At 45.3% G+C, this 21,154-nt stretch overlaps 2 protein-coding genes across 3 annotated transcripts in view; both read right to left on the bottom strand.

Moving 5' to 3' along the window:
* The window catches only part of EFCAB8 (EF-hand calcium binding domain 8), a 90,542-nt gene extending 85,711 nt beyond the window's left edge, over positions 1-4,831 (bottom strand). The window contains exon 1 of the mRNA XM_067467070.1: positions 4,677-4,831. Coding sequence (XP_067323171.1) covers positions 4,677-4,831 — 155 coding nt within the window. The remainder of the gene's footprint in view (positions 1-4,676) is intronic.
* Positions 4,832-9,371: 4,540 nt separating this feature from the next.
* The window catches only part of MAPRE1 (microtubule associated protein RP/EB family member 1), a 41,386-nt gene continuing 29,603 nt past the window's right edge, over positions 9,372-21,154 (bottom strand). For both annotated transcript variants that reach the window (XM_060771817.2, XM_060771818.2), the window contains exons 5-7: positions 20,353-20,471; positions 18,146-18,298; positions 9,372-11,237 (exon numbers count right to left, since the gene is read on the bottom strand). In XM_060771817.2, the coding sequence (XP_060627800.1) occupies positions 11,181-11,237; positions 18,146-18,298; positions 20,353-20,471 (329 nt within the window). In that variant the 3' untranslated portion in view covers positions 9,372-11,180. The remainder of the gene's footprint in view (positions 11,238-18,145; positions 18,299-20,352; positions 20,472-21,154) is intronic.

Raw genomic sequence — 21,154 nt, 5'->3', positions numbered from 1 at the left:
GCTACCGGGCACAATTCAAAGCGCTGGCTTTGGCCTATTTTATTTATTTATTTATTTATTTATTTATTTATAATTCAAACTTCTATGCTGCCACTCCCCTGGGGCTTGGAGTGGCTTACAAGAACAAGCTAAAATCTAACACAATTTAAAAGCAATTTAAAAACAATTTAAAACAACAATATCAAAAATCAAAGGCCTGTCGAAACAGATATGTCTTACATGCCCTGCGGAAAGCTGATAGGTCCCACAAGGCACGGACTTCAAGTGGCAGAGTATTCCAGAGTGATGGTGCCACTGCTGTAAAGGCTCTGCGTCTGGTTGCTGTTAGGCGCAAGGTCTTAAAACTGGGAATTTCCAATAGATCTTGGTCCTCAGAACGGAGGGATCTCTGAGGTTGGTAGGGGGTGAGGTGGTCCCTCAGGTCCATCGGCCCCAGACCATGCAAGGCCTTAAAGGTGAGTACCATCCCTTTGAAAGTGATCCGGTGCTCAATGGGTAACCAATGCAGCTGTAGTAAGATTGGGGTTATATGGCATCTCATCGGAATTCCTGCAAGAAGCCGAGCAGCTGCGTTTTGTACCAACTTGAGCTTCCGGATCACCGACAGAGGAAGGCCAATGTAGAGGGCGTTACAGTAGTCCAGTCTTGAGATGACCGTGGCCTGGATCACCGTAGCTAGGTCGTCCCTGGACCCTATAAAGCCCTAAACGGCCCCGGCCCAAATTACCTGACCGAACGCATCTTTCCCTATGAACCATCGCGGAGATTAAGATCCTCCGGAGTGGCCCTGCTCTCCGTCTCGCCATTGTCACAATGTCTGCTGGAATGTCCTTGCTGAACAAAAAGGCCACCGGTTGAATCAATCACACGTGATTCACCAACTCTGGCCATGTATAAATATGTGAGAGGAAGCCACAGGGAGGAGGAGGGAGCAAGCTTGTTTTCTGCTTCCCTGGAGACTAGGGTGTGAAACAATGGCTTCAAACTACAAGAGAGGAGATTCCATCTGAACATGAGGAAGAACTTCCTGACTGTGAGAGCCGTTCAGCAGTGGAACTCTCTGCCCCGGAGTGTGGTGGGGGCTCCTTCTTTGGAAGCTTTTAAGCAGAGGCTGGATGGCCATCTGTCAGGGGTGATTTGAATGCAATATTCCTGCTTCTTGGCAGAATGGGGATGGACTGGATGGCCCAGGAGGTCTCTTCCAACTCTTTGATTCTATGATTTCGCTCAACAGCTCTGGCTCTATAGGGCAGATCTGTGGTAGAAGAAAGGTGGGATCTACATTACATAAGTATATCAAATAATGTAACAATGAATTTTCAGGCCCTTGCTAGGCAAATAAATAAATAAAATAAATGCTGTGCCTCCTCTCCTCAATTGGCCTAGGGTCAAAGAAGCACTGCCAGAAAGTTTCCAAGTGAGCACGTGTCTAGAGATGGATAAAGCATCACAACTTTGAAGTGCCATGTGCTTTTCAAGTTCATATCTCACAGCAAACACTGAAGCCCATCCGCGTCCCAATCAGCACCAACTTGCTCTGCAAGGTCCCAAAATATTGTGGGTTTTTTTTTCATCCAAGCTCTGCAAAAATCAAAAAAATGTTAGACCTGGATATCAAACTTCAGCTTCTCTGGCTAAGAATTGGGACACTGTTTGCCATGCTGAAGGGCTTTTCGTTGTGGCCTGGGTGCTTTTATTAATTGCTCCTAATTGCTCCCTTGTTAATGCTCTAATTTACCCATGTCGTTGTAGGAAAAACAATAGAGTCTTGTGATACCTTACATAATAACACGGTGGCTGGACCTGACCTAAATAGCATCGTCCACAGATAGACGAGACAGCTAGCATTTGGGTGCCTCACAAAACCAATACACATTGCTGTTGTTGTTTGCCTTCAAGTCATTTCCAGCTTATAGCGACCCTAAAGCAAACCTATCCCAAGGGTTTCATGGGCCTGAGAGAGTGGGATGCACCCAAATGGTTTCTGTGGCTGAGTGGGGATTCAAACACTGGGCTACAAAGTTGTACACATCCAGGACACCAAACACAAGCTGCTTTGGGTCTCAATCAAAATGAGGTTATAATAATAAACAACAACAACAACAACAACAACTGGAAAAGCTGACACGATACGAGGATTTAAAGATCAAATTGCAAAGACTCTGGCACAAGCCAGTCAAGGTGGTCCCAGTGGTGATCGGCACACTGGGTGCAGTGCCTAAAGACCTTCGCTTGCACTTAAGCACAATCGGCACTGACAAAATCACCATCTGCCAGCTGCAAAAGGCCACCTTACTATTTATTTGGCGTGTCAGAGCAACCAGTCCATTATATTACATTTCTAACAGAACAAAGCAAACAAACAGACAAATACAAAACTTGTGAGTTTGGTAGTTGATTAAATGTCCTTTGATCAGTATTTGGCCACTTGGAGTACCTCTGGTGTTGCCGCAAGAAGGTCCTCCATTGTGCATGTGGCAGGGCTCAGGTTGCATTGCAGCAGGTGGTCAGTGGTTGGCTCTTCTCCATACTCGCATGTCATGGATTCCACTTTGTAGCCCCATTTCTCGTTGGCTCTGCATCTCGTAGTGCCAGAGCGCAGTCTATTCAGTGCCTTCCAAGTCGCCCATTCTTCTGTGTGCCCAGGGGGGAGTCTCTCATTTGGTATTAGCCATTGGTTGAGGTGCTGGGTTTGAGCCTGCCACTTTTGAACTCTCGCTTGCTGAGGTGTTCCAGCGAGTGTCTCTGTAGATCTTAGAAAACTATGTCTAGATTTAAGTCGTTGATGTGCTGGCTGATACCCAAACAGGGGATGAGCTGGAGATGTCTCTGCCTTGGTCCTTTCACTATTGGCTGCTACTTCCCGACGGATATCAGGTGGTGCAATACCGGCTAAGCAGTGTAATTTCTCCAGTGGTGTAGGGTGCAGACACCCCGTGATAATGCGGCATGTCTCATTAAGAGCCACATCCACTGTTTTAATGTGGTGAGATGTGTTCCACACTGGGCATGTGTACTCAGCAGCAGAGTAGCACAGCACAAGGGCAGATGTCTTCACTGTGTCTGGTTGTGATCCCCAGGTTGTGCCAGTCAGATTTCGTATGATATTGTTTCTGGCACCCACTTTTTGCTTACTGGGCCACCTTACTGGGATCTGCACACAGTCCTAGACACTTGGGAAGGGTCTGACATGTGATCCAATACAACAGCCAGCAAAGTGATCTAGTCTGCTGTGGACTCATCTTGTTGTTTTTCAAATAATAATAATGTCTCCATAGACAGTCCCTGGGGAAAATTGACAGCCAAATTGACAAAGGAAAAACATGGATGTGGCTCACAAATGGAACTTTGAAAAATGAGACAAAGGACGGCCTGATTCTGGCAGCTCAAGAACAAGCCATTAGAACCAAGGCCATCAAAGCCAGAATTGAAAAGTCAACAACAGATCCCAAGTGTAGTCTCTGCAAGGAAGCAGACGAAACAATAGATCACATTCTCAGCTGCTGCAAGAAGGTCGTGCAGACAGACTACAAGCAGAGGCACAACACCGTTGCTTAGATGATTCATTGGAACTTGTGCCACAAACATGGAAAAAGTTACAGAGAATGGACATGTCAAACTCCTCTGGAACTTCCAAATTCAGACAGACAGAGTTTTGGAGCACAATATTCCTGACCTCACAATCATGTTAAAAAACAAAGTATGGATTGTTGATGTTTCAATCCCAGGCGACAGCAGGATTGCAGTGAAACAACTGGGAAAGCTGACACAATATGAGGATTTAAAGATCAAACTGCAAAGACTCTGGCACAAACCAGTCAAGGGGGTCCCAGTGGTGATCGGCACACTGGGTGCAGTGCCTAAAGACCTTGGCCTGCACTTAAGCACAATCAGTGCTGACAAAATTACCATCTGCCAGTTGCAGAAGGCCACCTTATTGGGATCTGCACGCATTATTCGCTGATACATCACACAGCTCTGGCGTGGGCTGGTCCATGAGGTCACGAAAAGTCGGAGACGACTGAACGAATGAACAACAACAACACATCACACAGTCCTAGACACTTGGGAAGTATCCGATGTATGATTCAGTACAACAGCCAGCAGAGCGATCTTGTTTGCTGGCTGTTGTACTGGATCTTGTTGTATTTCAAATAATAATATATTATTATTGTTCACTCTCCCCCACCAACAGTTGTTCTAGACTTCTGAAGATGCCAGCCACAGATGCAGGTGAAACGTCAAGAGAGAATGCTACTGGAACATGGCCATACAGCCTGAAAAACTCACAGCAACCCAAGGAAATTCTGGCTAAATATTCTGCATAACGTATTTAGTTTGAGAGGCTTTTGACAAGGGAATATAGACCACCATGGTGGCATCTTCAGAAGGGATTCAGTTGGAGATGGACATTGAGGTGCGGTAAGCTTCTCTATGAGCTTACCACACCTGCAGCCTGCTGGGTCTCTACTGATAGAGATTAGACTGTGTTGTCGGAGGCTTTCCGAAGCCGCATTTCACTGAAGATGCAGGTGAAACATCAGAGGGAAAAAGCTGCTAGGACATGGCCATGCGGCCCAGAAACGACACAACACCCCATAGATTAAGCTCCTTCCCATTCACACATAGATGTGGCATAGGCAGGATGGGTTCTACATGGAAGAGGAGCCACTCACCAGGTGACGGAGGGATGGATGCTCAACCTCATTGGAGTGCTGAACCCTGAACTTAAGCGGGAGCTCCTCTGGGAGCTCCTTTTGGAGTCGCTGACCCTCTCGGGCGCAGACAGGTGGGCTTCCATATTGATGGCTCCTGCTATGGACCCCGACATCTTCTCTCCGAAGGAGGAGCAAACCCGACTGTGATGTCAAGCTTTGGAATAATGACCTCATGTTAGAGAACCCCGGAGAAAGATCTCCAGAAGGATTCTCTCCTGACCTTTCACCCACATCAATGGCAGGCATCCTCAGAGGTTGTCCAGAGTGGGAGAAAGAACTCTTGTCTGTTTGAGGTAAGCATGAGTGTTGCAATTGGCCAGCTATATTAGCATTGAATGGCCCTGCAGCTTCAAAGCCTGGCTGCTTTCTACCTGGGGGAAGCTGCAAGGCCATTCAGTGATAAGGTGGCACAATGGGTTAAACCCTTGTGATGCTGAACTGCTGACCTGAAGGTTGGCAGTTGGAATCTGTCAAAATAATTGCAGTTATTTCATATATGTTTTTCAATGTGTTAATAATGTAATTTAAGATGGTTTCAGTCATGACCTCTTTCTTCGATAGAGCTACAAGCTGGGTAGATGCGGGGAATGCCGTGGATGTAGCGTACCTGGATTTCAGTAAGGCCTTCGACAAGGTCCCCCATGACCTTCTGGCAAGGAAACTAGTCCAATGTGGGCGAGGCAAAACTACGGTGAGGTGGATCTGGAATTGGTTAAGTGGACGAACACAGAGAGTGCTCACTAATGCTTCCTCTTCATCTTGGAAAGAAGTGACAAGTGGAGTGCCGCAGGGTTCCCCCCTGGGCCCGGTCCTGTTCAACATCTTTATTAATGACTTAGATGAAGGGCTAGAAGGCAGGATCATCAAGTTTGCAGACGACACCAAATTGGGAGGGATAGCCAAGACTCCAGAGGACAGGAGCAGAATTCAAAACGATCTTGACAGATTAGAGAGATGGGCCAAAACTAACAAAATGAAGTTCAACAGTGGCAAATGCAAGATACTCCACTTTGGCAGAAAAAATGAAATGCAAAGATACAGAATGGGGGACGCCTGGCTCGAGAGCAGTACGTGTGAAAAAGATCTTGGAGTCCTCGTGGACAACAAGTTAAACATGAGCCAGGAATGTGATGTGGCAGCAAAAAAAGCCAATGGGATTTTGTCCTGCATCAATAGGAGCATAGTGTCTAGATCTAAGGAAGTAATGCTACCCCTCTATTCTGCTTTGGTTAGACCACATCTGGAATATTGTGTCCAATTCTGGGCACCACAATTCAAGAGAGATATTGACAAGCTGGAATGTGTCCAGAGGAGGGCAACTAAAATGATCAAGGGTCTGGAGAACAAGCCCTATGAGGAGCGGCTTAGGGAACTGGGCATGTTTAGCCTGAAGATGAGAAGGCTGAGAGGAGATATGATAGCCATGTATAAATATGTGAGAGGAAGCCACAGGGAGGAGGGAGCAAGCTTGTTTTCTGCTTCCTTGGAGACTAGGACGCGGAACAATGGCTTCAAACTACAAGAGAGGAGATTCCATCTGAACCTTAGGAAGAACTTCCTGACTGTGAGAGCCGTTCAGCAGTGGAACTCTCTGCCCCGGAGTGTGGTGGAGGCTCCTTCTTTGGAAGCTTTTAAGCAGAGGCTGGATGGCCATCTGTCAGGGGTGATTTGAATGCAATATTCCTGCTTCTTGGCAGAATGGGGTTGGACTGGATGGCCCAGGGGGTCTCTTCCAACTCTTTGATTCTATGATTCTATGTTCATTCGTGTAGTAGATTATTATTGTTATAAGCCAGAGAGTAAAGTCCTTGAGACTGAGATAACAGCTCTGAGAAAAATGGGGAGTGTACCAGCTAGTAGACAGATAAGTCAGAAGGGCAGGATGTTTCTTTGTCTGTGTGTTTAGTCCTGTACTTTGTCAGTCGCCATCTTTCCTCATTAACCTGTAGTCGCTTGTATATAGATGCTTTTAGTAAAGCTTATTATTTTGAAACCGAAGAAGAATGCTGTGTGGTAATTGAGTCTGTGTGTTTTGGAAACCTCAAGTTCGCTGTGCCAGACCGGAGGGTCTCACTCTGACGGGTGAGCTCCCGTCTGTCAGTTCCAGTTCCTGCCAACCTAGCAGTTCGAGCACCGCCTCCAGAAGCCAGAAATGAAAGGAGAAGCCTCTACCTTTGTTTTGTTTGTGTGTCTCACTGCAAAGGCATTGAATGTGGGTTGAGTGTGTTTTCCAGGTTGTCTGGCCATGTTCCAGAAGCATTCTCTCCTGATGTTTCAACTGCATCTATGGCAGGCATCCTCAGAAGTTGTAAGGTCTTCACAACCTCTGAGGGGGGAAAGGACAGGACCTGAGGCTCTCAAGAATTGTGGGAATTGAAGTCCAAAGCACCTGGAGGGTCCAAGTTTGCCCATGCCTGCTCTATCCTCTAAACCAGGCATGGGCAAATCCAGGTGTTTTGGACTTCCATTCCCACAAACTCTGGCCAAGTTTGCCCATACAAACTAAATATCGGCCACCTCACGCATTAGGGACCCTTCTTCCAAAGTTGGGTAACTTTCTCTTGTCTATCTACTCTTTTTTTCTAAGATATATGACCTGCAAGAATAAAACTTTGCGCCTTTTTTAACTGCCCAGAGCATCTTGCATATTTTGTCTTGTTTCCTACCATTGGCTCCTATGTAGCACTGCAATTTGGCTCTACTATAGATTCCAGACATTCCTACAATTGCTGGCAAGCGAGGCCAGGAAGGACACAATGAGTTCTTTCTCCCCAACTATGTACCGTTGCCCCTCCATATTCATGGCTTGGAAAGATTCCAAAATGCAGTCTCTTGATTTTGTCGTTGTACTTATTTGGGCACCCAGATACTGACATCCACGGGGATTCCTGGAATTAAACCCCAGCGGATACCGAGGGCTTGCTGCATTAGGATGTCTCCGGATTGAAGTTCAAAACACCTGGAAGGCCAAGATTTACCCATTAGGCCTGTGCAATCAATGAAAAATATGCTTCTATACCAATTATTAAATTTGGGAGTGGGGGCGGGGAATTATTTCTAAATTGTTTCCAAAATTGAAGGTGATGGGGATTTCGTTAGGGAGGACCATTTGCAATTAAGGGTACGCCGAAGTGCTCGGCTTGCTAACAAACAGAAAGTTCGAGGTCAACGTAATGCTTTAATGCTAGGAAAGCATATTTAACGATCTGATTAAAGTCAACCCTTTGTCAGTGCAACTTTGCTTACACCCTGTTAACTTCTCTGGAATTGCCTCGGCTTTTGGGGAAAGCTTTTGGCTCTTTGGGACTTTGGTTTTGATCTTGGTTTCTGGGGACTTTGTCATGCCGCCATGGATTCTTGTTTGACCAATGCTTGTGGATGATACTTCATGTGATTTGCCTTTGGATCTTGGAAACTCTGCCTTTGCATTTAAGACTCTGTTTTGGCTATTGAACTTTTGCAACCTTATTTCTATGTTTATGATTTTGATTTTTTCTTCAATAAACTACAAAACCTACAACGTTGGTGTGTGGTGTTGTTCTGAGCAAGGTGAATCTATCCTGAGTCGCGACAACGAATTAGATACGACTAATTAGAAATGAAATTTTGCCCATGCCTGCAGAGGCACAGCAGACATGGGCTCAAAGTGAAACCTCACCTTAGAATCATAGAATCAAAGAGTTGGAAGAGACCTCATGGGCCATCCAGTCCAACCCCATTCTGCCAAGAAGAAGGAATATTGCATTCAAATCACCCCTGACAGATGGCCATCCAGTCTCTGTTTAAAAGCTTCCAAAGAAGGAGCCTCCACCACCCTCCCGGGCAGAGAGTTCCACTGCTGAACGGCTCTCACAGTCAGGAAGTTCTTCCTCATGTTCAGATGGAATCTCCTCTCTTGTAGTTTGAAGCCATTGTTCCGCATCCTAATCTCCAGGGAAGCAGAAAACAAGCTTGCTTCCTCCTCCCTGTGGCTTCCTCTCACATATTTATACATGCCTATCATGTCTCCTCTCGGCCTTCTCTTCTTCAGGCTAAACATGCCCAGCTCCTTAAGCCGCTCCTCATAGGGCTTGTTCTCCAGACCCTTGATCATTTTAGTCGCTCTCCTCTGGACACATTCCAGCTTGTCAATATCTCTCTTGAATTGTGGTGCCCAGAATTGGACACAATATTGCAGGTGTGGTATAACCAAGGCGGAGTAGAGGGGTAGCATGACTTCCCTGGACCTAGACACTAGGCTCCTATTGATGTAGGCCAAAATCCCATTGGCTTTTTTTGCCGCCACATCACATTGTTGGCTCATGTTTAACTTGTTGTCCATGAGGACTCCAAGATCTTTTCCACACGTACTGCTCTCAAGCCAGGCACTGTCCTCCATTCTGTCTCTTTGCATTTCGTTTTTCCTGCCAAAGTGGAGTATCTTGCATTTGTCCCTGTTGAACTTCATTTTGTTAGTTTTGGCCATTCATCTCTCTAATCTGTCAAGATCGTTTTGAATCCTGCTCCTGTCCTCTGGAGTCTTGGCTCTCCCTCCCAATTTGGTGTCGTCTGCAAACTTGATGATCCTGCCTTCTAATCCTTCATCTTGGAAGGAAACGCGGTGAAGCGCAGACCCGATTCCACAAGAACACAACACTCCAGCAGACAACAGCATTCTTTGAAATAACAGAACTTTATTTAGAAACGGTTTAGAAGTAGAAAAAACCCTGTCAAGAGGAGTCTGGGTGGAATAATGGTTTAGGGCAACAAGTTATCTAGAAGGCCACGAGAAGAAATAGCACCTCCGATGTTTTTGTCTTTTTTTAAATAATGGCTTGCTTTTTTTATTTTTATTTGGCATTTGTTGGATTTGGGTCTTCCTCTGAATCGATTCGTTTTGTATTTTAATTAATTTTGTTTTTCTTTCCTTAGGGAAAATGAATTCATGCACTACAACAACAGTTATTTAACCATAAAATGCTTTTGCTTCGTTCTTTTTTTTTCTTCTTCTTCTTCTACACACACTTAAAAAGGACACGATTATTATAACCACCGGAAGCAAACAAAACAAAGAGCACACACCTAAGCGCAGAGGCTTAGCCTTGGCCAACGTCTCGAAAAAAAGGCCCTCTTCCCAAAAGAGCAGCAATCGGGTGGATATATATATATATGGGGGGTAGGGGGGGAGGAAACGGGGCGAGGAAGGGGAAACGGGGCCAAGGAAGGAGAAACTGGAATAACCAAAAATCCACGCCAGCATCAACATTTCAAGTTATACACCGCGCGCCAATTCGCTTTTCTCCACGGAGCCGTGGCAAAGGCTAAAGGAAGGACGTACAAAGAGAAATAAGCCGGAGATCTGGAACGGTCTCAGCGCAGCACTGCAAAGTAAACATGGGCAAAGTTGGGCCCTCTGGGTGTTTTGGACTTCAACTCCCACAATTCCTAGCAGCCTACCGGCTGCTAGGAATTGTGGGAGTTGAAGTCCAAAACACCCAGAGGGCCCAACTTTGCCCATGTCTGCATTAGAGTTTAGATCATCAGGCTTGGAAGAAGAGGAAGGAGAAGGAGCGCAGAAAGGATCGGAAAGAGCCACTAAATTCAAAGGACTGCTAACACAGAAGCAACAGGTGTTCGGGAAAATAATTTCATAGCGACAGCCTTATTGCTTTGGAAGAAAGCAGACACTCCTCAGCAAACACTTAAAAGGCCTTTTGGGACATCCAAACCACAGCTACCTTCGAAACGAGACGAGCAAGGTCTCCCTATCTCCGCGGCTCCTTTTTTGAAATCGGTTTACGAAGCAGTTCCTCCCAAAAGCAAAGGCCGAATTTCCCTCCCCGGCCCCGTTTCGAGCACGTAACATCTCCTCTCGTCAACGTTTGCAACAAATTTGGCATCTGGAAGCCTTTGTTCCAGCCCCACTTAAGGCATCTCTTTTGCACTGGAACCCACACACTTTTGCTCTCTCTCTCTCTTTTAATTTGCTCAAAAACCTTCCTTCAGGCCCAAAAAAACAGCTCCACTGACACACTACTTCTCCTCTCTCAGCCGCCCACAAAAAGCACAATACAGCAACCCAAAAAAAACAAAACAAAACAAAAAGGAAAACCTCTCCACAAACCGGCGCCTCGACGCCGGCACAAAACAAGCAACTCCGCCGAACTCCGCATATGCAACCTCTTGCTTCCAACTTGACACCATCTAGTAAGATGTTAATACTGCTCTGCTAACAAGAGTGAGAAAAGAGCTCTCAAATAAAACCCATTGGAAGGGGAAAGGGGAGTAGTTAAACTTACGCAAAGTGCACTTGAAGAGGTACTTATTTTTTTGTTTTTAATTATGAAAAGAAACCAGTGAGTCCTCTAAGAATACAATGGAGTATTTTGTTTTTTTTTACAGATAAGCACATGATTGGGGCAAAGAATTCTGATTTCTGAATTCTGACGCTTCTGCTGCTCTGCTGGTAAAGTCGGCGGACCATTAATATTCTTCTTGCTCTTCTGGTGGCGCTCCTTCGTCCGGTATCACAAAGCCTTCCTGGAAGGGGAAAAAAGCAGACACAGAACTCTGCGTTAATATATAAGAATCATAACCATAATAAATAAACTTTATTTATACCCCGCCACCATCTCCCCAAGGGGACTCGGGGAGGCTTACATGAGGCCAAGCCCAGCAATGCAGTAAGACAGTATACAACAGAACACAGCAAAATATAAAAATAAATAAAATACAAAACCATTTTAAGAACACATCAACAATATAAAATCACAACATTTAAAACACAGAAATTTCTCATATTGGGTGGGCTAATTTCAGTAGATTAAAAATTTAAAAACACTGGGTGAAACAGCAGTGTAATGTATCTAGACAGGGGATCCGAAAAAATAGAGTAGGGTGAAATTGCACAGCAGGTGTTTTATATATATATATATATATATATATATATATATATATATATTCCAATTTTCTTTTACACACACACAAAAGGGGGGAGATGAAAAAGTCAGCCTGTTGCACCTCAGCTGGGGTACACCTTGCCCAGTGAGTATTTGAGGACCGGGACATCCGTAGGGATACCAAGGTGCTTGTCTATAAAGCTATTGTCCTCCCAACCCTGCTCTATGCCTGCGAATCATGGACTGTCTACAGATGTCACATGCAACTCCTGGAACAATTCCATCAGCGATGCCTCCGGAAAATCCTGCAAATCTCTTGGGAAGACAGGCAAACAAGCGTCAGCATGCTGGAAGAAGCAAAAACCACTAGCATTGAAGCAATGGTCCTCCACCATTAACTCCACTGGACCGGCCACGTTGTCCGGATGCCCAACCACCGTCTCCCAAAGCAGTTGCTCTATTCCAAACTCAAGAACGAAAAAGGGAATGTTGGTGGGCAGAAAAAGAGATTGAAAGATCGGCTCAAAACCAACCTTAAAAACTCTGGCATAGACATTGAGAACTGGGAAGCCCTGGCTCTTGAGCGCTCCAGCTGGAGGTCAGTTATGACCAGCAGTACTGCATTATTTGAAGAAGCACGAATGGAGCGTGAAAGAGAGAAACGTGCCAAGAGGAAGGCACGTCAAGCCAACCCCGACTGGGACCGGCTTCCACCTGGAAACCAATGCCGTCACTGCAGAAGTAGATGCAGAGCAAGAATAGGGCTCCACAGTCACCTACAGACTCACAAGAATTCTGATCCTGGAAGACTATCCTACTCAGCCAATGAGAGATCGACCAAGTAAGTAAGTAACACCTTGCTCAAGCACTCACCAAGCCCAACATAGAAATAAACAGTTTATTGGGGGGAAAACACATAGTAAAAGAGTAAAAAATCCAAATAGGTAAGATAAAAAGAGTCTCACAAAACCAGAGATAAAACTCCAATGCAAAGGTTAAAACATGAATATAAATCCAAGGAGCAGGGTAAACTCATGAGCTTGAATAATCCAAAGAAGAGGAATGAAACATCCACTTAAGTGATACAAGAATCAAACAACACATTAGCTTGGGTTCATGATAAAATCCCCAAGACTTAAAGCAAAACTTGACCAGGACATGACTTGAAGTGAGAACCAAGGCAAAAGATCCTTGCTCTAATTGCAGAGTTGTTTGATCTGAACAGTTTTGCTCCTTAATAAGGACAACAATGCATGAAAGCATTCCTTCGGCCCTTTGGCCACTCTTTCCCATCACCTGACTTGCACCTGGAATTCTTCCCATGGAGAAGCAGTCTCACCTCTCTATCTAATTTCTCCGCCAGCCTGTCATTCTGCAAAACAGTTTTGTTTCCACACAGAGAATCCTCTGTTCTCCCAACTGTGGAACTGCTTTCCTGTTCCACCATCCCCTCTGTCTGAACAGGCCCTGCACCCCCAGACTTCTCATCAACATCCTCAGGTAAAAAAGAGGAAAAGGGGAGGATAGAGATAATTGAGCTATTGGCTGAGGCGTCGGCCGGGAGGGCCTTTGCACAATTAAGACTCGTGCGCCAACTGCGACCGTACCTCGTGAAGGCGGATCTGGCCAGGGTGGTCCATGCCTTAGTCACCTCCAGATTGGACTACTGCAATGCACTCTATGTGGGGCTACCCTTGAAAATGGCCAGGAAATTTCAACTGGTTCAACGAGCGGCGGCCAGGTTGTTAACTGGAGCTCCTTACAGGGAGCGGTCAACCCTTCTGCTTAAGGAGCTCCATTGGCTGCCGTTCATTAACCGGTCCCAATTCAAGGTGCAGGTGCTTATCTACAAAGCCCTAAACGGTTTGGGACCCGCCTACCTGCGTGACCGCATCTCTGTATACGAACCCACACGATCTCTTTGGTCATCTGGAGAGGCCCTGCTCGCGCTCCCACCACCATCGCAAGCGCAATTGGTGGGGACGAAGGAGAGAGCCTTCTCGGAGGTGGCCCCTCAACTCTGGAACTCACTCCTCAAGGACATTAGGCAAGCCCCAACTCTGGCAGTCTTTAGGAGGAGCCTGAAAACGTGGTTGTTTCAGTGTGCCTTCCCATAATAAGGAAACTCCCAGCAATATGTCCCTAAACGCACTTTATTAGTGATCTAAGATTGTCTGCACATTTCATCCCTCTCCAAAACGTCTATCCCAATTATATGTCACCTTGTCATGCCCAGCATTTTTTAAAAAATTTAATTATTACATTTGGCCCAGCCATAGGTTTTTAAACGCGTCGTGTTATTGTTAATGTTTACTGCTTGGTTTTTTTTGCTTGTCAGTTTATTTATTGTTTTGTATTATTGTTGTTGTTATTGTTTATTGTTGTATTCTGGGCTCGGCTTCATGTAAGCCGCACCGAGTCCCTTGGGGAGATGGTAGCGGGGTACAAATGAAGTTTTATTATTATTATTATTTATTGTTAAGTAAATTAAATCTTTACGAATATCTAATGTCACAAAGGAGGGGAGAGAGGTGGAGGGGACAGGAGAAGAGGCAGTGTACACAATTATAATTATTATATCTATTTTTTCATCTCTATCACACTTATGGCACCGTCTTCAGCTATGAGCTTTCAAGAGCAGAATAATGATGAATTACTCCAGTATTACTTGCTCTACCACCTGTGTAGCACTTCTTACAGCTGGTTTAAGCCACTCACTCTTAATTTCTGAGCCCTTGGACGTAGTTCAGGTCACTTCTTTAAACAGATGGCAATAGGCATCCTCTCGGTTTATTTATTTATTTATTTGTCGTGTCAGGGCAACCAGTCATCCTCTGGTAATTATTATTTATTTACAGTATTCATATTCTGCCTTTCTCACCCAGTAGGGGACTCAAGGCGGATTACAATGTACACATACATTGTAAACATTAAATGCCATCCATACACAACATATATAGACAGACACACAGAGGCTATTTAACATTCCAGCTTTATGAGGGTATTCTGGCCACCAGTAGAGCTGTCGTTCACTGTCCATATGTAACAATGATGGAGTGCTTCCTCATTCTTTTGCTTGCTTGCTGTAGATTTTATAATGTCGTAAATTAGTTAAATTAGCCTCCACGCATAAGCGGTACCTAAATTTCCTACTAGACAGATACAACTGTCTTTCGGGCTACAAAGGTCAACAGCAAGCTACACAAATGGTTGGAAGCTCACTCCGACCCAGACTGGCTTTGAACTCATGACATTTAGGTCAGTAGTGATCTCTCAACATGGAAGTGCATTTTAGTACATAGACACGCTTCAACAATTGAAAATGTACACAATTAATTGCATGGCTCTTGGGAATTGTTAAAAATCCAGCCCCTCAGCTTTCTGTGTTGAAAAAACAGCCTTGCAACAGATTCCCAAACACAGTGAGAAACGCATTGGAGTTTAATCCCTTGCACACTTTTCTGGGATCACAGTACGGCTTTGTTTCTGGGTCAACACGATTTGTTTGTTAGAAATGCTGAGTACAGCAAGTAAATACAATAAACACAATGGCAAAGAGAAACACATTTTATGCGAAGTGTTTACAATGTTTACTTACATTCTGTTGAAAATAATTAACACAAAAGGCAGCACCTTTTATGCCATTTTTTCTCTGCAAAAAGGTGATGGAAGGAATAAAAACCCCAAAAATACAGTTTAAATACTGTACAGTGTTCCCTGACTTATTGCGGGTGTAACGTTTCAGAACCACCTGCAAAAAGTGAAAATCTGTGAAGTACGGATGCTGTCTCTCTCTCTCTCTCTATATATATGTATATATATACACATACACACACACACACACACTAGCTGTACTCACCACACGTTGCTGTGGCCAACCCCTCCCTCTTTCTCTCCTTTCTTTCTCTCCTTCCTTCCCTCCCGCTTTCCTTTATTCCCTCTTTTTCTTTCCCTTCCTCTTTCCCTTCTTCTTTCGTCCTTCTCTACCTGTTTCTTTGTCCCTTCCTTTGCTCTTTGGTTCCATCCCTCCATGTCTCTTTCCTTCCCTCCCTCCCTCTTTCTCTCTTTCGTTCCTACTCTCCTTCCTTCCCTCTATCTTTCCTTCCTCCTTTCACTTTTCAATTTCCTTCTTTCCTTCCTTCCTTTTCTACCTTTCTTTCTTTCCTTCCTTCTCTCCTTCCTTCCCCCATTCTGTGTATATGTGTATATATATTTTTATATACACACACACACACTAGATGTACCCACCACATGCTGTGGCCAACCCCTCCCTCTTTCTCTCCTTTCTTTCTCTCCTTCCTTCCCTCCTGCTTTCCTTTTATTCCCTCTTTTTCTTTCTCTTCCTCTTTCCCTTCTTCTTTCGTCCTTCTCTGTTTCTTTGTCCCTTCCTCTGCTCTTTGGTTCCATCCTTCCTTGTCTCTTTCCTTCCTTCCCTCCCTCTTTCTCTCTTTCGTTCCTTCTCTCCTTCCCTCTCTTTCCTTCTTCTTTCACTTTTTAATTTCCTTCTTTCCTTCCTTCCTTTGCTACCTTTCTTTCTTTCCTTCCTTCTCTCCTTCCCTCCTTCTTTCCCTCTTTCTCTTCTTCCTTCTCTCCTTCCTTCCCCCTTTCTGTGTATATGTGTGTATATATTTCTGTATATGTGTATATATGTGTGGTTTTGCGATTGCGTTGTAATTATTGAGTTTTGGCTTTTTAAAGCCCCTTCTGCTGTGTTTTTCAGTGTTTTTATGAGTGGTGGTCACTCATTGGCCTGATAGGTGTCTTGTGTTGAAATTTGGTGTCAATTGCGGGTGTTACATTTCAATAATCCAGTAAGCAGGGCTGGAATTAATGTCATCAAAGGTGTTGAGGTAGACAATAAGAGGGCCGATGGAAAGTGCTGAACTTAAAGTAGGGACAGAAAATTACTGGTGGACTGCTTAATCAAAAGTGCACCGGAACATCCAGGTTTTCAATTGTCTCCGGAAAGAGGACAAGGTGGGAGCAACTTCCGCTGTTATATGTTCATTCATTGATCCCTAACCCATCTAAAACACAGACATGTGCTTTCCACCTTAAGAAAAGACAAGCATCCCAAGCTCTGAGGATGACCTGGGAAGGAATCCCACTGGAGCATTGCAACACACCCAAATACCTGGGAGTCACTCTGGATCATACTCTGACCTACAAGAAGCACTGCCTGAACATCAAACAAAAAAGTGGGTGCTAGAAACAATATCATACAAAAGCTGACTGGCACAACCTGGGGATCACAACCAGACACAGTGAAGACATCTGCCCTTGCGCTCTGCTACTCTGCTGCTGAGTATGCATGCCCAGTGTGGAACACATCTCACCACGCTAAAAAAGTAGATGTGGCTCTTAATGAGACATGCCGCATTATCACGGGGTATCTGCACCCTACACCACTGGAGAAACTACACTGTTTAGCCGGTATTGCACCACCTGACATCGGCAGGGAAGTAGCAGCCAATAGTGAAAGGACAAAGGCAGAGACATCTCCAGCTCATTCCTTGTTTGGGTATCAGCCAGCACGTCAATGACTTAAATCAAGACATAGTTTTCTTAGATCTACAGAGACACTCGCTGGAACACCCCAGCAAGCGAGTCCAAAAGTGGCAGGCCCAAACCCAGAACCACAACCAATGGCTGATACCAACATGAAGGCGTTCCAATGGCCCCAAGCCTCCCTCTCTCGACTGCTAGCGATCCTGACACTCCTTCAAACCTTAAATTCCAATCGATCAGCTCGATCTAAACCTCTAGCTTCATCAAGGTCAATTCCCTCGTTAGTGCTCTTTCCCTCATTATCTGGCTCAGAACCATCCTGCCTTCCTGAATCATGCACCTGGCTCTCAGTAGTTTCACTTTCCCCAGCGTCATCCCTAGCTGTGGGAAACAACTGAACTTCTGCCCCCTGTTCCTGGTATTCTTCGTCTAACACAGGGACATCATTGCTTTGCACCTGACTGTGAATCTGAATCCCATCTTCCCCATCTACAGAGACGCTCGCTGGAACATCTCAGCAAGCAAGAGTCCAAAAGTGGCAGGCTCAAACCCAGAACCTCAATCAATGGCTGATACCAAATGAGAGACTCCCCCCTGGGCACACAGAAGACTGGGCGACTTGGAAGGCGCTGAACAGACTGCGCTCTGGCACCACGAGATACAGAGCCAACCTCAAGAAATGGGGCCACAAAGTGGAATCCATGACATGCGAATGTGGAGAAGAGCAAACCACAGACCACCTGCTGCAATGCAACCTGAGCCTTGCCACATGCACAATGGAGGACCTTCTTGCAGCAACACCAGAGGCACTCCAAGTGGCCAGATACTGGTCAAAGGACATTTAATCAACTACCAAGCTTGCAAACTTTGTGTTTTGTTTGTTTTGTTAAAAATGTAATACAAATGTCTGGTTGCTCCTGACACGATAAATATAAATAAATGATGTTCATTCATAACGTTTTTATGACACAGGAGGTAAAACCTTTTGGCCCATGCTTGTATTTTTCCCTCCACCCTCATAAGGAAGGCACCCGGACTTACATCGGTGGCATAAAGAATCTCCACAATCCTCTGCAGAACGGGGTCGCTCTCCCCTTCGTTCTCCTGGCAAATCAGCTCAATGTTCCTCAGTTTCCCGAAGTAGAAATCTCTTTCCTTCTCCAGATCTTCCACTGTCATCTTTAATGCTTTGATCTGCAAAACAAAGTGTCCTTTGATCATGCTGAGGAAAAAAGAGGCATGACAGAATAAACTGCAATCCTATCTGGAAATATAGAGAAATAATAGATTGAAGGTTTGATAGAGAGGGAGAGAGGTTTCCAAAGGTGGAGAAATTATTCTACTGAAGTCTAACAATTACTTTCCTTTGAAAAATAGTGATTTTTTCAAAAAAAAAATCAGGAGGTAGAATACGCATAGAGAGAAATATATCAGAGGTGGAAGTAAGGAATGCAAATATAGTTCTAGAAGGGAGGTAAAGAAAGTGCTTTTGGAGGGTTTTCCTTTTGGTTGAATTGCTATTGTACTTATATATATATTGGTCGTGTCAGGAGTGACTTGAGAAATTGCAAGTCGCTTCTGGTGTGAGAGAATTAGCCGTCTGCAAGGACGTTGCCCAGGGGATGCCCAGATGATTTTGATGTTTTTTTATCATCCTTGTGGGAGGCTTCTCTCATGTCCCCGCATGAGGAGCTGGAGCTGATAGAGGGAGCTCTTCCGCCTCTCCCCAGATTCGAACCTGCGAGCTGTCATTATTCTGCAGGTCTCCTGATTCAAGTAGCCTTGTTCCTCAGACCAAGGTGCTGTTCCAGCAGACACCAACCAACCCCTCTCCAATGCCAGTGATACAGCTTAATGGTGTAACATTAGAAAATGTTGATCATTTCCGCTCCCTTGGCAGCCACCTCTCCACCAAAGTCAAAGTCAACATCGACACCGAAATACAACACCGCCTGAGCTCTGCGAGCGCAGCATTTTTCCGAATGAAGCAGAGAGTGTTTGAGGACCGGGACATCCGTAGGGATACCAAGGTGCTTGTTTATAAAGCTATTGTCCTCCCAACCCTGCTATATGCCTGCAAAACGTGGACTGTCTACAGACGTCACATGCAACTCCTGGAACGATTCCATCAGCGCTGCCTCCAGAAAATCCTGCAAATCTCCTGAGAAGACAGGCGGACAAACGTCAGCGTGCTGGAAGAAGCAAAGACCACCAGCATTGAAGTGATGGTCCTCCGCCATCAACTCTGCTGGACCGGCCATGTTGTCCGGATGCCCGACCACCATTTCCCAAAGCAGTTGCTCTACTCCGAACGCAAGAACGGAAAACGGAATGTTGGAGGACAGGAAAAGAGACTGAAAGACGGGCTCAAAACCAACCTTAAAAACTCTGGCATAGACACTGAGAACTGGGAAGCCCTGGCCCTTGAGCGCTTCAGCTGGAGGTCAGCTGTGACCAGCAGTGCTGCAGAATTTGAAGAGGCACGAATGGAGGGCAAAAGAGAGAAATGTGCCAAGAGGAAGGCGCGTCAAGCCAACCCCAACCGAGACCGCCTTCCACGTGGAAACTGATGCTCTCACTGCGGAAGAAGATGCAGAGCAAGAATAGGGCTCCACAGCCACATACGGACCCACAAGGACACTGGAAGACAATCATCGTCGGAAAGCGAGGGATCGCCTAATAAAGTTGAAGTTCCTCGGAGTTTTTCTAGATGTCCTAAGCACGGTTAGTGATTTGCTAACAGGTTCCAGGTTTCAGCAGTTGTGCTGTGGATTTCATTATCTTGTTTATGGACATTTCTTGTTGCTGATTTTTACTGTGACTTTTTTACTTTTGCATTTTTTCCTCTATTTAGTATTCATCTTTTATCAATAAAAAAGGATCGTTTCCTGAAGCCAAGTGTGGTGGATTGTTGTCTGAGAGTCCAGTTTCCTACTCTGGGTTGCAACGGTTACCACTGCTACTTTCTTTTTCGTTTCATTATTTTCGTACCGTGAGGGCTTGAACCGTTTCGTGCCATTCAAATGAAACAAACGGAATGAAAACACGAAATAAACATTTCAGGTAACCAGACCCATGACTAGTAACAATATAAAACAGGAATGGGCAAGCTTGGGCCTTCCAGGTGTTTTGGACTTCAACTCCCAAGTGTGACTTGAAGTCCAAAACACCTGGAGGGCCCAGGTTTGCCCATGCCTGACCCAAAACAACACATCTCTGCTGACCCGGTCTGCCTACTGAACACCCACCTGTTGAATCAGTTCGGCGGAGTCGTCCTCTCCAATTCCGGCAGGAGCCTTTTTCACCATCCCGGGTCCGGTTCTGTTCGCCACCGTTGTTCTCTGCGCAACCATGGGTCTTGTTGGAGCTGCGATACAGAAGTAGTACATGAGCTGCACTCTCTAGAAAAGGGCGCTTCCACTGACCTATATTATCCCTCTGTGCATCAGCCACCAAAGTGAAAGGCACCTGAAGTGTGGAGACCCCCGTGCGCTGCAAGAAGAAAGCACCTCTACGGCCCCAAAAGGAGAGTTCAGGGGATGGCTTCTCCCTACTAAGTGCTTATTACCAATCAGAGCCGTTTTCTTTGGGGTGGTAGCAGCGGCGGCAGGCTCTACTCTCGCAGCCTTCAGCTGTGAAGACTGCACAAGATTGGTATCTACAAAAGGAACACAGTTCTAGCTGTTACAGAGTAGGCTGAAGGCAATTGTGGCCCTTATAGTAAGCTGCTTGAGTGTGTTACTGGCCCCAAATGAGTTCTATAAGTAGGAAAAACGCATCAATTTCTGGTTTATTCTTTTGGATTGGGGGCTGTTTCCAGACATGTAAGGACATGGAGCAGTTAGGGCAGTGGTTCCCAACCTGGTGTCCCCAGATGTTTTTGGCCTTCAACTCCCAGAAATCCTAACAGCTGATAAATTGGTTGGGATTGCTGGGAGTTGTAGGCCAAAAACATCTGGGGACCCCAGGTTGAGAACCATTGAGTTAAAGGATTGTTCTGAACTATGATGCTGCTCCAGGAATCACTTTGAAACATATATTTATCTATTT

Source organism: Anolis sagrei, chromosome 4 (genome assembly GCF_037176765.1).
Source record: "Anolis sagrei isolate rAnoSag1 chromosome 4, rAnoSag1.mat, whole genome shotgun sequence".
Classification (NCBI taxonomy): Eukaryota; Metazoa; Chordata; class Lepidosauria; order Squamata; family Dactyloidae; genus Anolis; species Anolis sagrei.
The sequence above is the reverse complement of the archived record's forward strand: the minus strand, read 5'-3'. Positions and strand labels throughout refer to the sequence as shown.